This window comes from Canis lupus, chromosome 14 (assembly GCF_048164855.1).
Source record: "Canis lupus baileyi chromosome 14, mCanLup2.hap1, whole genome shotgun sequence".
Lineage (NCBI taxonomy): Eukaryota > Metazoa > Chordata > Mammalia > Carnivora > Canidae > Canis > Canis lupus.
Window position 1 is genome coordinate 45,609,759 of NC_132851.1, and position 21,333 is coordinate 45,631,091.

A 21,333-nucleotide genomic window follows, 5' to 3' on the forward strand; every position below is an offset into this window, starting at 1 on the left:
CATGTTCCTGAGGCTAGAACCAGTGGACACCTCCGCTCCCTCGCTTGAATCATGTGCCCATCTCTGAGCCGGTCGCCGAGGCCAGGGAACAGATGGTGCTAAGGGCCCAGGCCTCGATCAGTTACCACCCTAAATCTCGGGGTTTGGGTTCATCCTAACAATCCACACGGACTGAGAGTTCCCCAGGAAAATCAGGATACTCTTAACCAGAGAACAGGTGGAAGGTTGGTGGGCAGGTGGGAACAACGGGTGTTCATTACCAACAGGAACGTAATGCTTCCCTTCTAGAAGCTTCCAGTGTGTTGGGGACACCAAGAAATAGATAGAAGCCAGGATATCATGTGATTGAAATCCAGCCCGTGAGGCGGGGGTGACGGGACAGTGTTACAGGGGCTCAGAAACCGCAGGTGCGGTTGCTGGAAGCAGCAGCGGTACCTGGAGAATGGACCGGAGAGCGAGTGGCGTGGAGAGAGGGAAGATCAGTGCAGATGGGTGGCTTCGCGTGGAGGATTTTAGGGCAAAACCGAGTTTGGAATTCTTCCGGAGAGCAGCGGGATGCCACAGCTCATTTCTGTGCAACCAGCTCCCAAGTACCTTTCCGACTTGGGGTGAGCCTTGAAGGATCCGGTTGCTTCGAGCGGTCACTGTGGCTTTGGGAAGGTGGCGTCTCTACCGCTCACATGGTTCTTGCCTTCTCCTCTGGCTCGTGCAGGTGACGGCGCCAATGACGTTAGCATGATACAAGTGGCGGACGTCGGGATTGGGATCTCGGGTCAGGAAGGCATGCAGGTGAGTGCGGATCGTGCACCCAGGACCGTGCACGTCACCTGCCCCTCCGAGGGCGGCATCCCCATTTCCCGGGCAATTGTAACCACGTGCTTGTTCAGTTTAAAGTATGTTGCTCATCTAGATCGTCAGAATATCTATATATGTAGGCCTCAACGACTGTGTGACCTATGACCCCGAGGAGAGCTGCGCAGGCTTTGAATAAAATCCCCGCAGGCCTGAAGCAGGAGGGGGGGTGACCTGGGAGGATGAGGAGTGGGAGTGGCCTGTCTGTGGGTGCGCACGTACCGGATAGTGTTTGGGGCACAGAATTCAGACAGCAGCCCATGCACAGACTGCTGCTCACGCGTGGGGCAAAGGGTGTCGGAGAAGGATAGGGTGTGAGGCTCGGGGCACCCCTGAGTGTCGTGCAGCCTGGCCCCCTGTTGGCCCGGCCTGCTGCATGCTCGGGCACGAAGTCCTGCTGTGGACTCAACGTCCTCCTCGTGGGGGGAAGTGGACGCCGGGGAGCATGCCCTGCCCGCGCTCTTGCTCGGGGGGTGCTTGCCGGGAACGTGCATCGGCTGCACTCCCATTGCGGGCGGCGACCGAGGACCAGTCCTGTTCCGTGTGACCATCTCGGGAAGCCGAGCATGGCTCTGCCTTCGTGTGTTTTGTCCGTCCGTCTGTCCACTGGGTTTATTTTGCTTTGGTGCCCACGTGCACCGGGGGCCAGGCTGCCGCGCTGTGTCTGTCACGTAGCTGGTCTGGTGGCTCAGGGTGGCGTCTTGTCCCCGTTGCCTCTGCAGGCGGTGATGGCCAGCGACTTTGCCATTTCTCAGTTTAAGCATCTTGGCAAGCTCCTCCTCGTGCACGGGCACTGGTGTTATGCACGACTCGCCAACATGATTCTCTATTTTTTCTACAAGAACGTGGTACGTAGCTCCGGGCCCTTGTCCCTTCCCCGTCTTCGCTGTTCTTATGCTGCCTGCGGGAGGGATGGAGAGGAGGCATCCGGGGTTAAGCCGCCTGGCTTCTCCCTGATGTTTTGGGGAGCAGCCCCGGGGTTAAGCTGCCTGGCCTCTCCCTGATGTTTTGGGGAGCAGCCCCGAGCCCTCCTGCTGCCTGCCCGGGGTTAACCCTCCTGGCTTCTCCCTGATGTTTTGGGGAGCAGCCCCCCAGCCCCCCCGCTGCCTGCCCAGGGTTAAGCCACCTGGCCTGTCCCTGATGTTTTGGGGAGCAGTCCCGAGCCCTCCTGCCACCTGCCCAGAACCAACCTGGGAACACGCTGTGTTTCCACTGCCACCATCACGTTGCTGGGCTCGGCCCTCTCCGGGCGTTTCTGTTCCCTGTCTGGTTCACGTAAGACCCCATTTTTGACCTTCTGTGGAAAGGTGGTGACAAGTGGACTGATGACCTGTTTAATGCTGCCTGTCGGGAGAGAATTCCGTTTTACAGGAGCTACCAAGAACCCCCTGCTGTCCTCAGACTCGTGTCCCGTGTTCTGTTTATCGAAAACCCAGATGCCCATGAAAACCCAGGATAATGCCCGAGCCTGTAGCTGGCTAATCCCAAGTGAAGAATTCTCTAGCAAGCCTGTAAAATGCACTTGTGCTTGGGGGTCACTTGGTGGTCAGGGAACTCACTGGGATCGTATCATTCCTGAAGGGCAGGCTCTGGTGAGAAGTTCTAGCCCCGATGGTCGGCATGCGTCCAAATTCCGGGCTCCTCTTTTCTTTTTTTTTTTTTTATATATAAATGTATTTTTTATTGGTGTTCAATTTTGTTTTTTTTTAATAAATTTATTTTTTATTGGTGTTCAATCGGGCTCCTCTTTTCTGAGGTCATGTGAACCTTAGATGGCTCTAGTCAGGTTCTTTGTAGGCGGAGTGACTATGCGAATCCGTCACAATGGTATTATTTTCAGGCCACCTTTTTTTTTCGTAGCCTGCAAAGCCCGTAGGTAGCATGTTGACAGTAAACACCAGCGTGTATCACTCTATGGAAATTACCACTTTTAGGTGAGAAAAAATAACTTCCAGTAGGTCATTTTTCAGATAGTCCAAAAGTATATTTGAGATCTCTGTCTGTGTGTTTCTGTTGGTCAGCAGAATTTTTTTTTCCTGTAGAACAATTTGCGTTTTTAAAATTCTAGGACTTGGTGATCGCTGACTTTGAGGGGAGGAGCCTCTCTTGCATTTTTCTACCCGCACCTCTTGTGGTACCACCCACCTCCTCCCCTTTTCCTTTTAAGCCCAGATTAAACCCAAAGGGTAAGGAACATTAATATTAGGAAGAGGGGTGCCGTATGCTCTTGGAGATCGGGGCAGGGTGGACTCCTAGAGACCCCATCACCAGGGAACAAGAGGCCTGCGGTCCACCGTGAAGCCCTCGATGGCCATTCGCAGCGATCCTCTCCCGACTTCTTTCTACCTCTCACCAACCTAGGAAAACAGTGCATGTGTTATAAAATATGGAGAAAAAGACAGGGACCAGACGCCAGTCCAGTAGCTTGTCTTTCTGAGACTGTGGTTCTTGGGTCTTAGAAAACTTCTGAGATACTGACGAAGACTCCCCAAAACACACGTCCCCCAAATCGATACGTTTCCAGGAGGATACAGTGTGTGTCTATAGACCCCAGACTTAAGAAACTCTGCTCTAAGGATTGTGGCCCGTACCCTAAGGTGTCCTAGCGCGTCTAGGATGCCAGTAGTAACGTCTTAATATGTGTAAGGCACTTAACAGGTCGTGAGCGCGTTCTAAGTTGATCCTGATACTAAGCTCCAAGGTGGTATAATTCTCGTTTTTCAGATGAGACCAAAATTGAGGGAGGTTAGGAAGATGGCCTTGGTGGAAAAAGCCCTAGAAGTGTCTTCAGGCCCTGAGTACAACTCCTAAATCTAAGTCCACGGCCTGCCTTGCTTGAGGGCACAGAGCCTTTTGCTGCCATGGACTTAGTTTGTCCGAGACAAAGTAGTGGGGGGAACCATGTAGGATGTATGCCTCTAGTCTGTAGGGTGACCACCTGTCCTGGTTTGCCGGGGACTGTCCCAGTGTTCGCGGTGAGAGTCCACGTCCTGGGAAACCCCTCAGTCCCGAACTCTCTGGGATGGTTGGCTACCCAGCTGGCACCACTAAAAAATCATTTTGAACCTAGAAAGCAGGGAAAGGAGTATGTGTCGTGTGCATACTGCATGCCAGGCACTGGGCTAGGATCTCTTCGGGTCTCAGTTAGAATACCGGCTCTGGTACATATTAGCCAGATAACTTTGGGCAGGTTCCTTACCCTCCCTGTGCCTCAGTTTCCTCATCTGTAAAACGGGGCAACGATAATTCCCAAGTTGTTAAGAAGGTTGAACAAATCATTTGTAAAGCTCTTGCAGCAGTGCCGGCATTACACAGTAAGGGGTGTGTGTGTGTGTGTCTGTGTGTGTGTGTGTCTGTGTGTGTTTTACATGAATAACACGTTTACCCAAAAAAGACAGCAAGGTAAGTAGTGGTCTTGCGTTTTGTGAGCGAGAGAGAGGCCGAGATCACGTAGCTGAGCACGGCAGCCTGTGGCTCGTGCAGTCATGGCACACGTTGCTGTTTCTAAGATGCACATGTTCCTATTTGTGTCCCTAGGCCTATGTGAACCTCCTTTTCTGGTACCAGTTCTTTTGTGGATTTTCAGGAACATCCATGACCGACTACTGGGTTTTGATCTTGTTCAACCTCCTTTTCACTTCCGCACCTCCTGTCATTTATGGTGTTTTGGAGAAAGATGTGTCTGCAGAGACCCTCATGCAACTGCCTGAACTCTACAAGAGGGGTCAGAAGTCAGAGGTAGGTGCTAAGGTAGAAACGCTTGGATGGACACACATCCGCCGTCAAGCCGGGGCGCTTTCCAGTCAGCTCAGCTCCGGGACTGGGGTGCCTCAGGTCTACATAAAACCGTCCGCGTGGTGTGGCTGTTTGAAAAGACCTCTGCTACCATGGCAGGTGTTCAGTTCCTTGCTTCTGAGATGAACGGGGGTAAAAAGATGGAAGGTCTTGGGCACGGATCTGAAGGGAGCTGGCGCCTGGACTTCACAACTCCTGTTGTCCACTGTTTGCCACCCCTCGCTGTGCCATCTCTTGTGCAAACGACTAAACATTCCCTGTCTCATTTATCTCCACAAAACATTTTCAGGGAGAACCTGGTATTGTACTCATTCTACAGTGAAGAATCTGAATTTGGGAAAGTCTCACAGCAAAAAAAAAAAAAAAAAAGGCAGAGGCAGGATATGGATGGATCCTTCCTAGTCTGGTTTTAAAGTCAAAATGAAATTCTTCAAGTTCTGCTGTCACGCGGCAGCGTGGCGTGATCTGAATAGTGTCCTCCCCTTGCCTCTACCTACTTGATCCTTCCTCCTATGGGTCTGTGTCTGATAGATCACTGATACCTCTTCCCCCTTTCTCACCTCCTCTCGCTGTCTTCATTCTCTCCAACCTAGAGTATTGTGGGTGCTGATTACTTGGGCTAGCTGTCTCAAAACTCCTAATTGATCTTCTACAAAACTAGTAATAGCTAATGGTAATGGGGCGCTCGTGAGCGTCTCTGTCCTGCCTCCTCTGTGCCAGGCACTGTGCTAAGTGCTTAACATACATAAATCTCCTCCTCAAAGTGACCGTGCGAGTAAGTGGCATCGTTACCCGCACTGGAGACAAGGGCGGCCGGGCCCTGGGAGGTACCTCAGGGATGGCGCCCAGGTCGCAGAGCTGGTGCGTGGTGCCAGTAAACTCTGGGGCTCTAGCCCAGGCCATCTACCACACGCCGCGCTGCAGAAAGAACAACTGATGCTATCTTCTACCCCCCAGACCCCTTCTCGCTTCCACCGTGCTGTCCACCGGCCGGAAATCCAGAATGCTCTCCCAAGGCCAGGAGCCTGTAGACACCTGTGAGTGGGCAAAGCTGGGGTGTCCCCAGATGTAGTCAGATAATATAGACTTGAGAGGAAGACTGTGTTGGTCAGGACTCTCTTAGTTGCAAATGGTAGAAACCAGCCTGAACTGGCTTAACAAAAAAGGGAAATTTTTTGACTCACATGGCTGCCATATCCAAGAATCATGACGACAGAACATTGCTATTGTTTCTTTAAAAAAAAAAAAAAATTATTTATTTATTTGAGAGAAAGAGCACGAGCAGAGCGAGTGGCAGAGGAAGAGGGGGGAGCGGACTCCCCGATGAGCAGGGAGCCCGACATGGGACTCGATCCCAGGACCCCAGGATCATGACCTGAGCTGAAGGCAGATGTTTAACCAACTGGGCCCCACAGGCGCCCCTGGAACACTGCGATTCTTAAAGCACCTCTGAATGCCCTGGTTGGGGCTTGTTGGCCAAGCTCGGGTTGGCCTTTTCCTGTGTTGATCACTGTGACTAGAAAGATCGTTCTCTCGTTGACCAGGCCTGGGACATTTATTATTCCTGAAGACAGAGCTGAATCACACAGACAGGGTTTCCTACACACACACTGTACTCAGACCCACTGTTAGAAATCGGTGTATTGTGCCTCACTCGCTGTTCTAAAGACACTGACCCTGGTCAGTTAGACGTCATGGGTTGTGTTTAGCCTGAGTTTAAATTCTGGTTCTGTGGTGTGTGACCTTGCTAAATTATTTAACTTGCCTGTATTTCTGTTTATTTATGGAGATGATGTGAGGATTAAGTAAGAGAAAAGTTCTGGCCATATTATGCTCTCAATATTGTTATTTTTTTACACACACACACATATACACACACACACACACACCCGCAGAATTAACTAGAAACTTGAAGACATCTCAAATTTAAAATGTTTTTATTTTCATCAGTTTAACTTTGTTCAGACTTGAAATTCCTTTCCAGGTTGGGGAGTAGCTTAGTGTCCACGGGCACCTGCCACAGCCATCGCAGAGCAGTCACACGTTCGACTTTCAGGGGAGAAGTAGTCCTTGTAATCCCTTAGTATCATCCAGTCCATTCAGATCAAGGAACTAAATGGAGTTTTCCAAGAGGGACCCAGTCTTAAAGTTCAAGGCCAGGATGCAGGAATATGTGGTCAATATGAATGAAGCTTGTCCTGTACTCCAGCCTAAATTAAATTCCAAGTCCATGGGGGAAAGAAAGGTGAGGGGGACCTTCACAGTTTTTTATAGCTGGCATTTTAAAAGCCCATTTGTACGGACTTGTGACTGGTTCTTACCTTGGAAGAGTTGAGGTCACTGATTCCTCCTGTCGAGCCCTGTGATCAGTCCTTTCACACGTTGTTGTATCGAGCCAGCCAGTTTCGTAGCACATGGTGATAGAGGCGGGTTCCCGGCATATGGCTATTGATAGAAGGTCATGGATTTCATTGAGTTTACCTTCCAGAAGAGTTCTCCTTTCTTTGAACTTGGCCTTCAAATGGATTCTGTTTTATGCGTGGGCCATTTCCTGTCTTTAGCATCATGAAATCTACTCTCCAAGGTTGCAGATTCTCTCCCCAAGGAGATGATCAGCAGGGCTGCAGCAGAGGCTCCCTCCAGAGAAGCCATCACCTGTTACCCGTCTCTGCTCACCCACACAGCCACCTTTCCTGGCTTTGACTTCACATGCACATTTTTCCCTCCCAGATTCCAGGAGATCCCATGAGTTTGCCTCTTCAGCCTCTCATTTATCTTTTACCCTCCTTTGCTTTCAAAGCTCCCTTACTCACGTGGCTGTGGAGTAATTATGCTTTTACTTTTTTTTTTTTGCTCTAGGTTTTTTTGAGCAACTTCTACTCCTCCGGAAGCATGAAGTTACATTTTAGCTTATCCCAGATGGTTCTCTCTTGTCTGGTGGTGTTTTGGTGGCCCCTTTGATGCTACCACATTCTCTTCTGTCATTTGATTGTGCTTCTGCTTAGATTTTCATGGACCTTTGGATGACGAAAGACAGAAGATCCCATCATTTTTATTTTTTTATTTTTTTTTTTTAAAGATTTTATTTATTTATTCATGATAGTCACACAGAGAGAGACAGAGAGGCAGAGACACAGGTAGAGGGAGAAGCAGGCTCCATGCAGGGAGCCTGACGTGGGATTCGATCCCGGGTCTCCAGGATCACGCCCCGGGCCAAAGGCAGGCGCCAAACCGCTGCGCCACCCAGGGATCCCAATCCCATCATTTTTAAGGAGGAAATAGTAAAAGAGGACATAGGGAAAAGGAACAATAACAGTATAATAAAAGGAACAATGATAGTAACAGTATTAGAAACAACAAATCCTCATTGCTTTGATTTTCCAGAGAATGAGGAGTTGTTTTTTTTTTTTTAAAGGATAGATTTTATATACGATTTCGCTCATATGTGGAATATTAAGAAATAGTGCAAGGGACCATAAGGGAAGGTGGGGCAGCTAAATGGGGAAAAATCAGAGAGGAAAACAAACCATGAGAGACTCTTAACTCTAGGAAACAAACTGAGGGTTGCTGGAGGGGTGGTGGGTGGAGGGATGGGGTAACTGGGTGACGGGCATTAAGGAGGGCACGTGATGAGATGCATGCTGGGGGTTATATGCAGCTGATGAATTATTGAAAACTACGTCAGAAACTAATGATGTACGATATGTTGGCAAACAATTTAAATTTTAAAATGATTGATTTTAAAATTCTAAATAGAGTCTGTTGAAGAATAGAAAAACGTGTATAGACAATTTGTATATTTACAAAACTTTGTTAGTTAGGAGGCAATTGGTTATTTTCAAGGATATTTCATCCTTTTCACATTTGTAGGGAAATAAGATTGAGAATACGTAAAGAAAAGAGAAGACTAGCTCAGAGATATAAGACTTGCAATTTTTGTCCATGGCAGACATCACTAATAAACCAGAGCACTTTGTTGTTCCTCTTGGGTCTGAATTCAGCCTCCGAGTCCTGCACACACACCAACATTCAATCAGAGGTGGCTCTTGTTTGAAAACCTGTTTTCAGTCACTTGAATTTGATATGTCTCTACTTGAACTTGGTCTTTCTTTCTATAATAAACTTTTGGTTAAAAGTGGTTTAGCACATGAAAAGTTAAATAGGAATTACTTATTGACTCAACAAATATTTATTGAGTCGTTATGTACCAGGTACTGTTTCATTCACTTGAATACAAAAATCAAAGCCCCACTGTATAAAGTTTGCATTCTGTTGAGAACCAGAAAATCCTTAGGTAAACAATGTTATTTCCAGAGGTGATAAGAGACTTCTAAGGATGCCATGGTAGTAAGTGACGGGGTGGGTATAACTTTTAGACTGGTCTGGGAGTGCCTCAGTGAGATGATACTGAGCTAGGATGTGAATAATGAAGAACTAGTCACATGGGATGTCCAGGGCAGAGAGAATCCTGGCAGAAGAGAGAGGGGCACAGGTGAAATCCCAAGGAAAGAATGGGTCTGGCAAGGTTGGAAAATAGAAGGTGCTTGTGGCAGGATCATAATGAATGAGAGATAACAATGGTAGGGTGGGACCCTGGAGAGCAAGGGGTCCAGTATAATGTCCTGTCCCCTCCAGGACATTACAGGCCATGGGAAGGAACTTGTATTGGGAATGCAGTGGGAAGTCATCGGAGGCATTGGAGGGGGTCAGTTTGATTAATTAGGGAGATGGTATAACCTGATTTATAGTTTTTAAAAGCCATCCAACTGCTGTGGAAGATTGGATTACGGAAAGGAGAAGAAGCAAAGAAGCCAGTTAGGCGATTATTCAGTCATGCATAAAGTTGATGGTGAATGAGAATGGAGATAGAAGTAGATGAATTTGGAGACATTTTTGAAACAGCACCTGATCAATAGGAAATGGGAATTTAGTACCACTTTTCCTTTCTCAAGTAGATTTAAGGTTGATCCATTGATAAAAGTGACATAATTTGAAGAGTTACTTCCTGGGTTTTTTTCACTGATTAGTCAACTTCACACCTTACTCTTCTTCCACTCTTTGCAAAGCCCACCTAGTTTGTGAGTGAGAAAACAAAGGAATGCAGTCTTCTTTTCAAAGAAGCGAAAATAATTATTCACTTGTGTTGTTCCTTGACTCTGCTTTGACCCTTATTAATCTTGGTCCCTCCACCATATCTGCTTCCTTTTCAGGCATACTTACCCCTTACCTTCTGGATCACCTTGTTGGATGCCTTTTATCAAAGCCTGGTCTGCTTCTTTATGCCTTACTACGTGAGTCCTTATTCACTCAAAGTGTTAACTAATGAATCAATGGTGTTTCTTTGTTGCCAGTATCAGCATATAGAACGGATATATTGGGGTAGCTTGCTCAGATAATCAAGTTGATTATTAACTGACTAAATTATAATGTCCTCCACCAAACATGTTAGACAATGGATTAAATTTGGACAGAAGTACATAGCTGATTCCTCTTGAGTCTCTGTTCTAGCCCTGTACTGCTTGATAATTTTTGTAAATGACTTGAATAAAATTGAGAGTCCAGGCATATAATGAGAGGAGTCAAAATCATAGAAAGTTGATATGAAATCTATTATTAGTGCTGGGCAAATTCTACTAGGATGATATTCATAGTATTAAATTTAACTTCTTATAAACAGTCTCTCTAAAAAGCCTGTTTTATAGGTGAAGGATAGAAGAAATGCGCCTAAGCAAAAGTATAAAAACTAATTTTAAAATTCAGGCCAACACCAAGCACCAAGCAGCATGATACAATGGCCTACTCCTAGATACACTCCTATCCAGGAGAAAACACTAGTTTGATTATGGATTGGAGTTAACAAAAACACAATATTAAGAATGAAAAAAATTATAGTCTTCAAGTTAACAACTTCTGTTCTTTAGTTCCTTCTTTAAATAAAATGCCTTGAGTTTGCCCAGCTAGCATATTCTGAATAATACATTTCAAGAGGAATACAAATGAGGCACTCTGAGGGTAAGCAGGAGAGAGTGAGTAGAATTGCAGAAGGTCAGAAAATTGTCATTAGAAGAATACTTGAAGAACTTGAAGACATACACGTAGGAGAGGAGGGGATGTTTACTTAGCAGAGATATACACTCAGGATAGCCTTTTTTGAGAGAGAATGAATGAATGAATGAATGAATGAACACACGCACAAGCAGAGAGAGAGAATCCCAAGCTGACTCCACACTAAACGTAGAGCCCAGTATGGGGCTTGATCCCAGGACCCTGATATCATGACCTGAGCCGAAAAAGAGTCGGACTCTGAACCAACTGAGCCACTCAGGCGTCCCTCAGGATAGCCTTAATAGCTGCCTCAGAGGTTTGCAGCTCTGTTAAACCAGACATATTTGATATTATTCTCTACGTCGAAGGCAGAAGTGTAAGTAAAAAAGTGTAATTCATCCAGGAGGATGAATTATGACTCAGGATAAAGAGGCATTCCAACTGAAAAGTTCAAAAATTAGATGGCCTAGGAGTCAGTTTCTCTTTTGGAAATATTCACATTTATCCTAACTGACCCATTATTAGGAACATTGAAGAAGGAACTACCTCAACTAAACTATAAAGGGATGATACTCAGACCACTGAGTGTACAACTCTCCCAGATCACCGCCTGTTGTCCTCTCTTTGTAGACCTACCAGGGCTCAGACATTGACATCTTTACATTCGGAAACCCCCTGAACACGGCTGCTCTGTTCATCATTATCCTCCACCTTGTGATTGAAAGCAAGAGTTTGGTGAGTGGTTTTCCTGCCTCTGAAGGAGCCTGAAACTGTGCTTGTGGAAATGTCTTCTGTTAGCGGTGACTCTGCTAAACCCTTCATGCCTAGAAGACACATGGTAACGAAAAGTATAATGATGCCAAGTAAGAAGGATGATTCATGGCTACTCTTGTTGATTGCTGAGTGCCGTTATGTTGAGGTTGATGTATAGCCAGGGAAAGTGGAAAATGCCTACCTGGTCCCCTTGGTGGTATCCATGGGGGGATGGTTCATGGAGGCAAGAGTCAAGCTGGAGAAACAGTTACCTTTCAGTGACCAGCATTCTTCAAGATCATGCTGATGTCACTCGACTAAAAAGAGATGTCATGTCATAATTCTTGTATACTGACTTTAGTAAGTGATTAATATTTTTTTTTTTTTTTTTTTTTTTTTTTTTTTTTTTTAGTAAGTGATGATTTTATCACAAAATTTCTCATGTTACAAAAAAAAAAAGTTTTCTTACCTCCGGAATTTTTACCATTCATTTAAATCTAGGTCTTTTTTTTTTTAATCTTAGTTGCTAATTTAATGAGAAAGTTAATTCTTTTCATCAAAATGATTGTACAGTAGCTCTCTGCAGCAAAGCTAATGTGTAGGATTCAGATAGTGAGAGCTCTGTGATAAACCTTCCTCTGCAGATGCAGAACATCCCACCCATCTCTGGAGAGTAAACCACTTCTGTGATTACTTCTACCTGTCACTCATTTCTGTTGGCATTGGCTTTGCTATCGTCTATGTCACTTGCGGGACTACTGCTACAGCCTCCTTAGACTTCCCACCTATCTCTACTTTCGATTCCCCCAGCTGTTTCTACAAAAGAACCAGAATCCTCCTTTTGAAACACAAATCATACCTTGTCCCTGTCCTTTGGGTAAAACCCTTAGTGATTTTCCACTGTACTTGAAATAACATTGAAAAGCCCTAATAAGATGGCCTACAAGACTTCATGCAGTGATGCCTCTACTTTTCCCTCCAATCACATTTCCACTTATTCATTGATCGGAGCCACATTGTCCTTCCTTCAGTGGTTCAGATACAGTGAGCTTGTTACCACATCAGGTCCTTAGCATTCACCATATCTTCTGAGGAGAATATTCTCACTCTTCCCGTGGTCCCTTGCTCTTTACCCGACTTACATACTATTTTAGGTCTCAGCAGAAATGCTGCTTCCTCTAAGAGGCTTTCCCTAAGCCTCTATTTTTTCATACCATCCTCATGTTTTCCTTCATCACAATAATAATAATTTATTATTCATCAGTCATGTGATTATCTGATTCATGTTTATCTTCTGCATTAGGCTATAATCTCTGTGACGGGCAGGGTTCATTTTTCTTGTGTTGACCACCATATACCAGAATCTAGGACCAGACTGTACACAGTAGGTGCTCAGAAATGTTTGAGTGGATAAACAAATGATTAAACGACTAACCAGTATTCGGGGGTATGTTTACCATCTTGGTAGTGAATGCGTTTCAAACAGAGCTGAATGAGGTTATAGTTTAAATTTTATGTGTTGTTACACTATAAAATTATAGTAATTTTTAAAGCATAATAGTTTCTAAGGAACGTTTTTGACATCACTTGCTTTGCTTATAACCTGCCCTCATCAAACTGTATGAGCCTAAAAGTATAGTAAAAAGTTAATATCTGAAAATACCAGGGAGGGAGAGTAAAGGGAATTCTAGAACCAAAATATTTGGCGTTGTCTTAATATCTGTTTGATTTCATTTTTAAACAATTTTGTAGGCACTTTTGGTTACTACCTTAGGCATTGTCATCAGTCCTGACATTTAGGAGCGCTCCAAAGGGCCTAATGCATCAGTGTATCCGTTTGGGTTCACTGGTTATGAGCAAAAGCGACCTGAGCAAATAGAAAAGTTATTAAAAATATATTGAAGAACCACAGTCAAACGAAACAAAACAAAACCGCCTTGAGCAACCAGAGTGGTTCCAGACGTCCAGGGAACAGGCTAATGGACAGGCCTGCTCTGTCCTGCTCTGAATTGATTGCAGTCCTTCTCTTTCTGTTCTTGCCTCATTGTGCCCCGAGTTTAGTCCCTGGAGCCAGAATTCTGTTTCCTTAGCTTCAGCCCTGGGCTTTAGCTAGAGGCAGGATGTTGTGGCAAGACGGCACAGGCCGGGTATCTGCGCTAAGGAGGAGAGCGAGAGCCAGGTGCCAAGGCCAAAGGTGTCTGCTGTAGAAAGGACATGTCATTAAACCCCTTTTCTCTGAAGGGCCCTCGTCAGTAAGAGTCCGCCTGAGACCCTGGAGCAGCTTCCCTTCCTGCTCTGGCTCCTCATCTCATTGGCACCTCCCACCCCTCTCTTGACTCTGTCTCAATTTGTGTTGAGCACCAGCTCCCCCAAGCTGCTAGCTAACTTGCCAAAAGCTCATCTGAAGAAAGGAAAAAAAAATCAGGCAATAGGGTTCAATGAGACGGGAAGACATTTGAGAAGGAAAAAAAATAGCAGATCATTGTGTAAGAGGCAGGATCATGATCATCAGGATTTAGCCAATATTTTCTGAGCGGTTCGTTTGCAAAAAAAAAAAAGGTCTTTGTGACCCCTATGATCTTCCATGGGGAAATCCTTTGCAAGGTTAAGGGGGAAAAGGAGAGAATTGGAACTTGCTTGAAAATTGTAGCCTTAGGAGATATTAATAAAGGCCCTGCTTCCCCCAGAAGAGCATGCCATATTCCACTAGGACACACACCACGAGATCAGGGGGTGCTGTCCCCTGCACTGAAGAGCACTGAGGGCTGCATAACCTGAAGGTGATGCGCTTTCACACCTAGAATTACGTCAGTTTCCCTTTGTGACCAACGTCAGACTCTAGACTCAGCACTCCTGTGACAGGTCATGGCGAGAATGCATTTAAGGTGGTGATCTGCTTTTCTTCCTAAATGAAGTTACTTAAATAGTAAGGCAGTTTAAGAAACCTTCCAAGCTATACGCAGATAGGAAGGTGGTAGGTTAAGGTGTGATACACAAGATTTCTTTCTTGCTCATACAAAGTTAGCTAAGGTTCCAGATAACTCAGAGTGGTTGTCGTCGGAGGGGGCAGCTCAGTGCCCCAGGCTGTGTCTTGTAGCTTTACCATCTGGAATTATTCCCCAGGCTGAATGTCTCAGTCAACACGGATGGGAAGGAGACGGTGTGGAAAATTGCACACCAACTCCTCTGTGCCTCTAACCTGGATGTTTTCCATATTCCTTCCATTCGCATTTCATTGGTCAAAGCCATGACCAGGATATGTGGCCATGCTTTATATCTAGGGGGTGAGCAAATGCAATCCTTCCAGATGCTCACAGTGGGAAGAAATTAGAATATCCATGAGGAACGGTAACGTCTACCAGCCATGTGAATGGGTAAAGTTTGAGGACTGGAGTATTACCTTAATGAAGAAACAGACCAATTGGTAGTCGACTGTATTAAAAAATAATAAGAGAATCCAAACATCTCACGGTGCATGAACAATATAAAATAGAACGGTCATCGAATTAACCTTTTGGCATTTGACTTAGTTTTACAGAATTTAAACAGTGATACAAGCTACTCATGAAAGGTGTTCTTATCTCTTTGGTATTTTGTGTTTTGTTCACGGAGGTTCATGACACCATTCATTCATTGCTTAGACACGTTGTCTCATCGAGGGGGCAGATTTCCTGCAGATGCAGAGCCCTCAGCGAGAGAGTGTTTTCCTGTCTTGCAGACCTGGATCCACATGCTGGTGATTGTTGGTAGCATCTTGTCTTATCTTGTCTTTGCCTTGGTTTTCGGAGCCATGTGTGTAACTTGCAACCCACCATCCAACCCCTACTGGATCATGCAGGAGCACATGCTGGATCCGGTCTTCTACTTGGTTTGTGTCCTCACAACCTGCGTCGCCCTTCTGCCCAGGTATGGTGTTTCCCCATCAAGAGAGGACGTGAAATCACAGGCTTAGAATTCTTCAAGCAGCTGCTGAGAATGGGTGGCAGACCGTCCTTTTCACTGATAGCAGAGAAAACATTGGTTTTATCTCTTTTTTACCAGAGAACGGATCTGGTTTAAGCAAACGGGAAGAGTCCTTTTCACTCTCATGGAAAATTCTCATCTGGTTGCCATGCCCCAAAGATAGGGCAGCCTCACCCACAGGGTTAGATGAGGATCCTTCCCTCTGACTTTTTGTTCAGCTAACTCCCACGGGTGCTGCCCTCCTCTGCATGACTGGAGATGACTCACCCTCAGTGCATCCCTGCCTGCAGGAAGGAGAAGGAGAGCAAAGAGAGCGCAAGCAGCTTTCCTCTTTTGTGTTTTTGTTTTGCTTTGTTTTTAATTTGTGATGGCATGACTCAGGAGTTGCACATCCTTGCTCATTTCCCATTAACTAGGACCTCAGTGTGTAGGCTGTGAGTGGCTAAAGTTTAAGGGTTTCTAAAAGAAAAAAAAACAAAACAAAACAGGAGAATGTGTACCAAGGGACAAGTAGCGGCCTCTATATGACCTTATAAACACTGGAAACGTCCCTCTTGTATCTGAGTCCAGTTCTCTTTCCCATTTTAGTTTAACTTGAATTTCTAATATGGTCCAGGATGGAAATGGCTAAGAAGTATGCGTGGGCTTTTAATCTATGGCTCTGTCTCTTTCTGTTTGTTATAAAATCCATCTGTTTAGCCTTGCAGAGTCATTGTTCTGCCTTTTAAGACATGATAGGAGAGTCAAAATGGTGATCATAGGTTATTCTCTAACAGAGTCGACGAACTGGCTCACAGGCCAGATCTGGCCCTCTGCCTGTTTTTTTTTTTTTTAAAGATTTATTTATTTATTCATGAGAGACACAGATTGAGAGGAGAGGCAGAGACATAGGCAGAGGGAGAAGCAGGCTCCTCGCAGGGAGCCCGATGCGGGACTTGATCCTGGATCCGGGGATCCCGACCTGAGCCAAAGGCAGGCGCCCAACCGCTGAGCCACCCAGGCATCCCCCTCTGCCTGTTTTTAAAAGTAAATAAAATTGTATCGGCACGGAGACACACTAACTCATGTGCTGTCTGCGGCTGATTTTGCACTGCACCCGCAGACCTGAATGGTTCCAGAGCCCGAACCATTGTCTTGCTCGCAGACCCCAAACTACTACTGTCTGGCCCACTGGAGGAAAGTTCGCCAGCCACCCCCAGTTTGTAACACCATCCTAAGACCCAGCGGGCACGCTCCCTTTGTTACTGATGGGCGTGCCTTCTAGAAACATAGAAGGAAAACCCACTGGAGTCCTTCTGTGGTGTTTATGGTTGTGTACGTAACAACATCCCTGCCAAACTGAGATGCTTTACACTACACACTGTTATTACCAGCTTCTAAATTAACAACAAGATGAACTTGTAGAACTCATGAAGAAACAAGTCCTCTAGAGTTCTATAGTTTCACTGAAAAAAAAAAAAAAACCCTCGAGAGCATTAACAGTACAATTCTTATACTGTTGTGGCAGGCTGGAAAGAAATGACCCCCTCAAACGTATCTGTAATCCCTGGAGCCTGTGAATGTTCTGGATTTTGCTCCTGCAACGTGATTAAGTTAGGGATCTTGAGATGGGAAGATGATCCTCTATTATCTGGTGGTCTCGAAACACCCATGTATCCTTGAGAGAGGGGGTGGGGGGCAGAGGACGATTTGACACAGACCACAGTGGCAGAGATTCCGTGGCCACGAGCTAAGGAAAGCCAGCAGTTGGCAGCTCGAGGAGGCAAGGAACGGATTGTCCTCGGAGCCTGCGGAACGCGCGTGGCCTTTCCAACACCTAGATTTTGGTTCAGTGAACTGATGTCAGGATTCTGGGCCTTCGGAACAGTGGGGAGAATGAAGTTTGGTGGTTCGAAGCCATGAAGCACGCGGTAATTTGTGACAGCAGCCCCAGAAAGCGAAGGCAGACTCTGTTCCCAGGCAGGTGGGCGCCCGTTATAACAAATTCTGAATAAAGGTGAAGGTGGCTTGGAGCCGGCTAATGGGCCGAGACCGGGAGGATGTAGGGGTGCGAGATAGACACACAGCAGACGTCTCTAAGCAGACTGCGCGTGATGATGGACGCTGAAGCTCCTGCCGGTGAGGTTCAGGGCAGAGTGGGAAGTGGCACAGGTGGAGAAAACCGCATCGGCTTAGAAAATAGGTCTTCAACAGGATGTTGCTAGAGATGTGGATGTTAAAGGCACCGCTGGCGAGGAGTCCGAAAAAAAAAAACAGATGAGAAACACGTTAGTGGAAATTTGAGGCAAGGAGATCTTGGCAGCGTAGCGGCAGAAAACTTAGCTGAAGTGGGTTCCCCTGCTCCGTGGAAAGCGGAATTTGTGAACCATGAACTGGGATATTTAGTGGTGAAGGTTCGGCCTGGTTTCTTCCTTCTGCTTAGCATAAAACAGGAGAGAAAGGAGACTGAGGGGAAGGCCTGTTAAACCCAGAGAAACTAGATTTAGGGGATTCTCTGCCTATGCAGATTCCAGAAGCTGTGAACAGGAAGAGTTGGGCTTTTGGGAATTCGCCTTCGAGAGGAGGCCAACAGGGGGGCTGGACAGCCTGTGGCTCGTGCTGAAGACATGAGGACTGTGACCTGGATCCCGCCAGCCACCTCGGCAGCCGCCGGGACAGGAGGTGGGCCGCGGTCAGAAAGCTCCGAGGGACCCCCCGGCTGACGGCGCGATCCCCAGGACGCATGTGGAGGACCCACAGGGTTCAGGAGAATGCTGGCCCGGAGGGACCCTCGGGGACACGTTTGTGGTACCGTGTCACAGGAGTCCAGGAAGCTAACACCAGCGTTGTCTGTGTATTTACGTGCACTTTCCGTGTACTGGCCCGTGTGGCCGACCATGAGGTCTGTGAGGTAGCGCAGTATCAGTACCTCTACTTTATTTATTTATTTATTTATTTATTTATTTATTTTTATTTTTATTTTTTTAGTACCTCTAAAGATTTTATTTTGTATTTACTTGACGGGCACTTGCAGAAAACACGCACCGTTTTCTAAGTGCTTTACATATACTGACTTAATAGGACCGCAGTCTCCGTCTTCTAGCGTCCTTATCTTTTCCCTTTCCCTCAAGGAGGCCAGGGGCCACCAGACCCTGTTATGTTTCCCAACTGGGGAGTACATGTGTGTGTCCCGTGTGGCGTTTGCGGCGACTCTAACTCTGTGATGCTTTCTGTCCCCTAGGTTCATATACCGAGTTCTCCAGGGATCCCTGTTCCCATCTCCAGTTCTGAGGGCTCAGCACCTGGACAGACTGACGCCAGAGGAGAGAACTGAAGCTCTCAAGAAGTGGAGCAGGGCCGGAACGACGGGCCAGGTGACCGCTCAGTACACTGACCACCCGGCTGCCAAGTCAGAGAAGAGAGCCACGCCTGGCCCATCTGCTGCCTTTGCCAGGATGCCTGCGCCTCCCAGAGCTGTCGAGCGGGGAAGCGTATCTGTACATGAAACTGCTTTGGACTCAGACTTCTGTGAAAAGAAAATCTCAGGGATGCCTGGGCCCTCGAAGGGTTAAAACAAAACAAAACCAAAACAGGGTATCTATCCTCCTTGCAGTTGCACATCTCATTTCAGATTTGGAAGACGCACCTCTGTCAAGCTAGAACGAGGTGGATTTTTCCCGAAAGGACGTGGACGTTCTACTGTGCCTGGAAAAGCCAGTGTGATGATGTCACTTTCTGGATGTTTGTACGTACATTTGTAAGAGAGGTTGGAGTTTGAACCTGAACTGTCTGGGGAGGTGGACTATTTAATTCCGAATCCAATGCTTTTATGAAACTTTCTGGATTTTGTGAAAGCATTTTAAACTGTCTTATTTTAAATTCTTGGGCGATTCATTTGAGATCTGTTTATTTTATTGGGAGATCTCAGATTCCAGGGAAATGTTTTCAACAAGCAGACTCCAATCTGAATTTTCTTTAATGAAGAAAAAGTCGTTTTTAGCTCCATTAGAACTCGGAAGAGATTTCCACGTGAAAAAAAAAATGTTACAAATCATTAATTTCTAGAGAAAAAATTCCAAAGAGCCTTTTAAGTGACAATGTACCTAAAGTAGGGTAATAACTGTACTATTTAAAATGTAATCAGTGATTATTAATGGATTTTTATTTCCTCCGGGAAGATGCCTTTGGTCATCTGACCGCAGGCGTAAGGCATACACCTCTCTGCTCGGTTCGGTGTTTCTCTTGAGGCGGATTCTTCCTGGGGAAGGGCAGAGGGATGCCAGGGTTCTGGAGGAATGTGTTCCTCTCTCCGCTTTCAGGCAAGAGAAGACCTTTTGTGAGGTCTTCAGGCAGACTGAATCAGCTGGTCTGGAGCCCCTTTGGCCAGTCGCCCTGTTCTGAAGCTGACGACAGCCGGGTCAAAATGAGACAATCAATTTGAAGACAATCTTCAAGAGACTGTTTGAGGGCTCATCGTCTTTACAGTACCCTACAACTTCTCTGGTGCTGTGACCTTTAAAGATCAGCTGTTATGAATTGAGACTAATGCAGGTGGTTCTCAGGATTCCATGAGGTTCTTAGAAAAATGTGTTTTTTAAAAATACATGTTAGGATGGGAATGTCTACAGCAAGCGAACTGCTGTTGCAGATCATGTATGCTCACTTTCGTTGGAACAGAGACTAGGTTACCAGCTAAGCTCAGATGTTAGGAGGTCATCAATTCTTGTCGAGTTCTTTTAAAGCTCAACATGTATTCATCTGAAAATTGTCGGCCACGAGCCACCCAGAATCTCCTTCCTGAAATCTCCTTCTATGTCTGTATCAAGGTCTTATGACTATTAATCTGATATTCTCAGGGCTTCATCATCTCCTGCTGCCTATCTGTCCTGGTCTGACTTTTTTTGGGTAATTGATATTACTGCAAATAGTCTTATATCATAGAGATGTATTGCTAGAACTTTCAGAATCGCACCTGGCTATTGGAAGTTGCTTTCTGCTTTCTTAATGATTTTTTAAAAAATAAACTGTTTAATAAGAAATGTGTATGAAAAACTGTCATCACTCCCGTGCCTACCACTGAATCCAACAGTAATCGGTACCAGAATTTAGAAGGAAAATCCCAAGGCACCTCTTACCAGAATATTGTAATGGCCTTTTCTTATATGGGAAAATCAGTAATGTCATATCAGCTGTTATCCTCATAGCAGCTGCCATTCATCCCTCAAATATAAATAAAAGATTGGAATCTAAAGATAAAAAGAATTAGCCAAGAGGACTAAAAAAAAAAGTCAATCTCTTGGATGTCAAGTATCCGTACATGTAAGTTAAAAGAAAGTCTGGAGTGTTCATTTTATACCACTATCTCTTAGCCACAATTCAAAATCCCAAGAGCTCTGAAGCTGAAAAATTTTTCATAAATTAGGCAAAATTCAATGTCCTAAACAGATGAAAGGCAATTTATTTAAATGTAATTATTCAGATACTTTGCTATAAAAATGTATTTTATTACTGGGTGATGAGTCGTGTTTTTTAATTTCTGAAAAATTCTGGATTCTGAAACATGTCTGGCCCTTGGGCAAAAGAGATTTGGGATCTGTAGTGAGGCTTTAAAGGATCTCATTTACAAATAAATAAGTTTTACGCAGAGTTACCCAAGCCCATTTGATCTGTTGCATTTTGGTATTCAGTGTATTTTACTAAGTTTCGGGGAACCGAGCATTGTATCATTGCTCCTGGTAACCATGAAAAATTGATTTAATGATATACATTTTGGGGTATAATTTTATAACAAAAGATTCATGAAAGAATTGTATCAGGCTCCCAAGATGTACTCTAGACGTGAAAGATCCCTCGCGCTGTTACCAGGATTAAAGTTTTCTTTGGACACTGGAGGGACTTTGAGAGTATTAGCAACCTCTCGTTTTCAAAGAGTCACCCATCACCTAA

The 21,333-nt window shown here is 45.6% G+C and overlaps 1 protein-coding gene across 7 annotated transcripts in view; it reads left to right on the top strand.

Annotated features, from left to right (window-relative positions):
* The window catches only part of ATP10D (ATPase phospholipid transporting 10D (putative)), a 99,397-nt gene extending 78,971 nt beyond the window's left edge, over positions 1-20,426 (top strand). For 5 of the 7 annotated variants that reach the window (XM_072774959.1, XM_072774955.1, XM_072774954.1 and 2 more), the window contains 7 exons: positions 713-789; positions 1,575-1,700; positions 4,390-4,590; positions 9,858-9,938; positions 11,323-11,427; positions 15,164-15,351; positions 18,629-20,426. In XM_072774959.1, the coding sequence (XP_072631060.1) occupies positions 713-789; positions 1,575-1,700; positions 4,390-4,590; positions 9,858-9,938; positions 11,323-11,427; positions 15,164-15,351; positions 18,629-18,959 (1,109 nt within the window). In that variant the 3' untranslated portion in view covers positions 18,960-20,426. Of the gene's footprint in view, positions 1-712; positions 790-1,574; positions 1,701-4,389; positions 4,591-9,857; positions 9,939-11,322; positions 11,428-15,163; positions 15,352-18,628 lie in introns of those variants that run through there. The other 2 variants (XM_072774958.1, XR_012007101.1) reach the window with 2 other exon arrangements.
* The last annotated feature ends 907 nt before the right edge of the window (positions 20,427-21,333 follow it).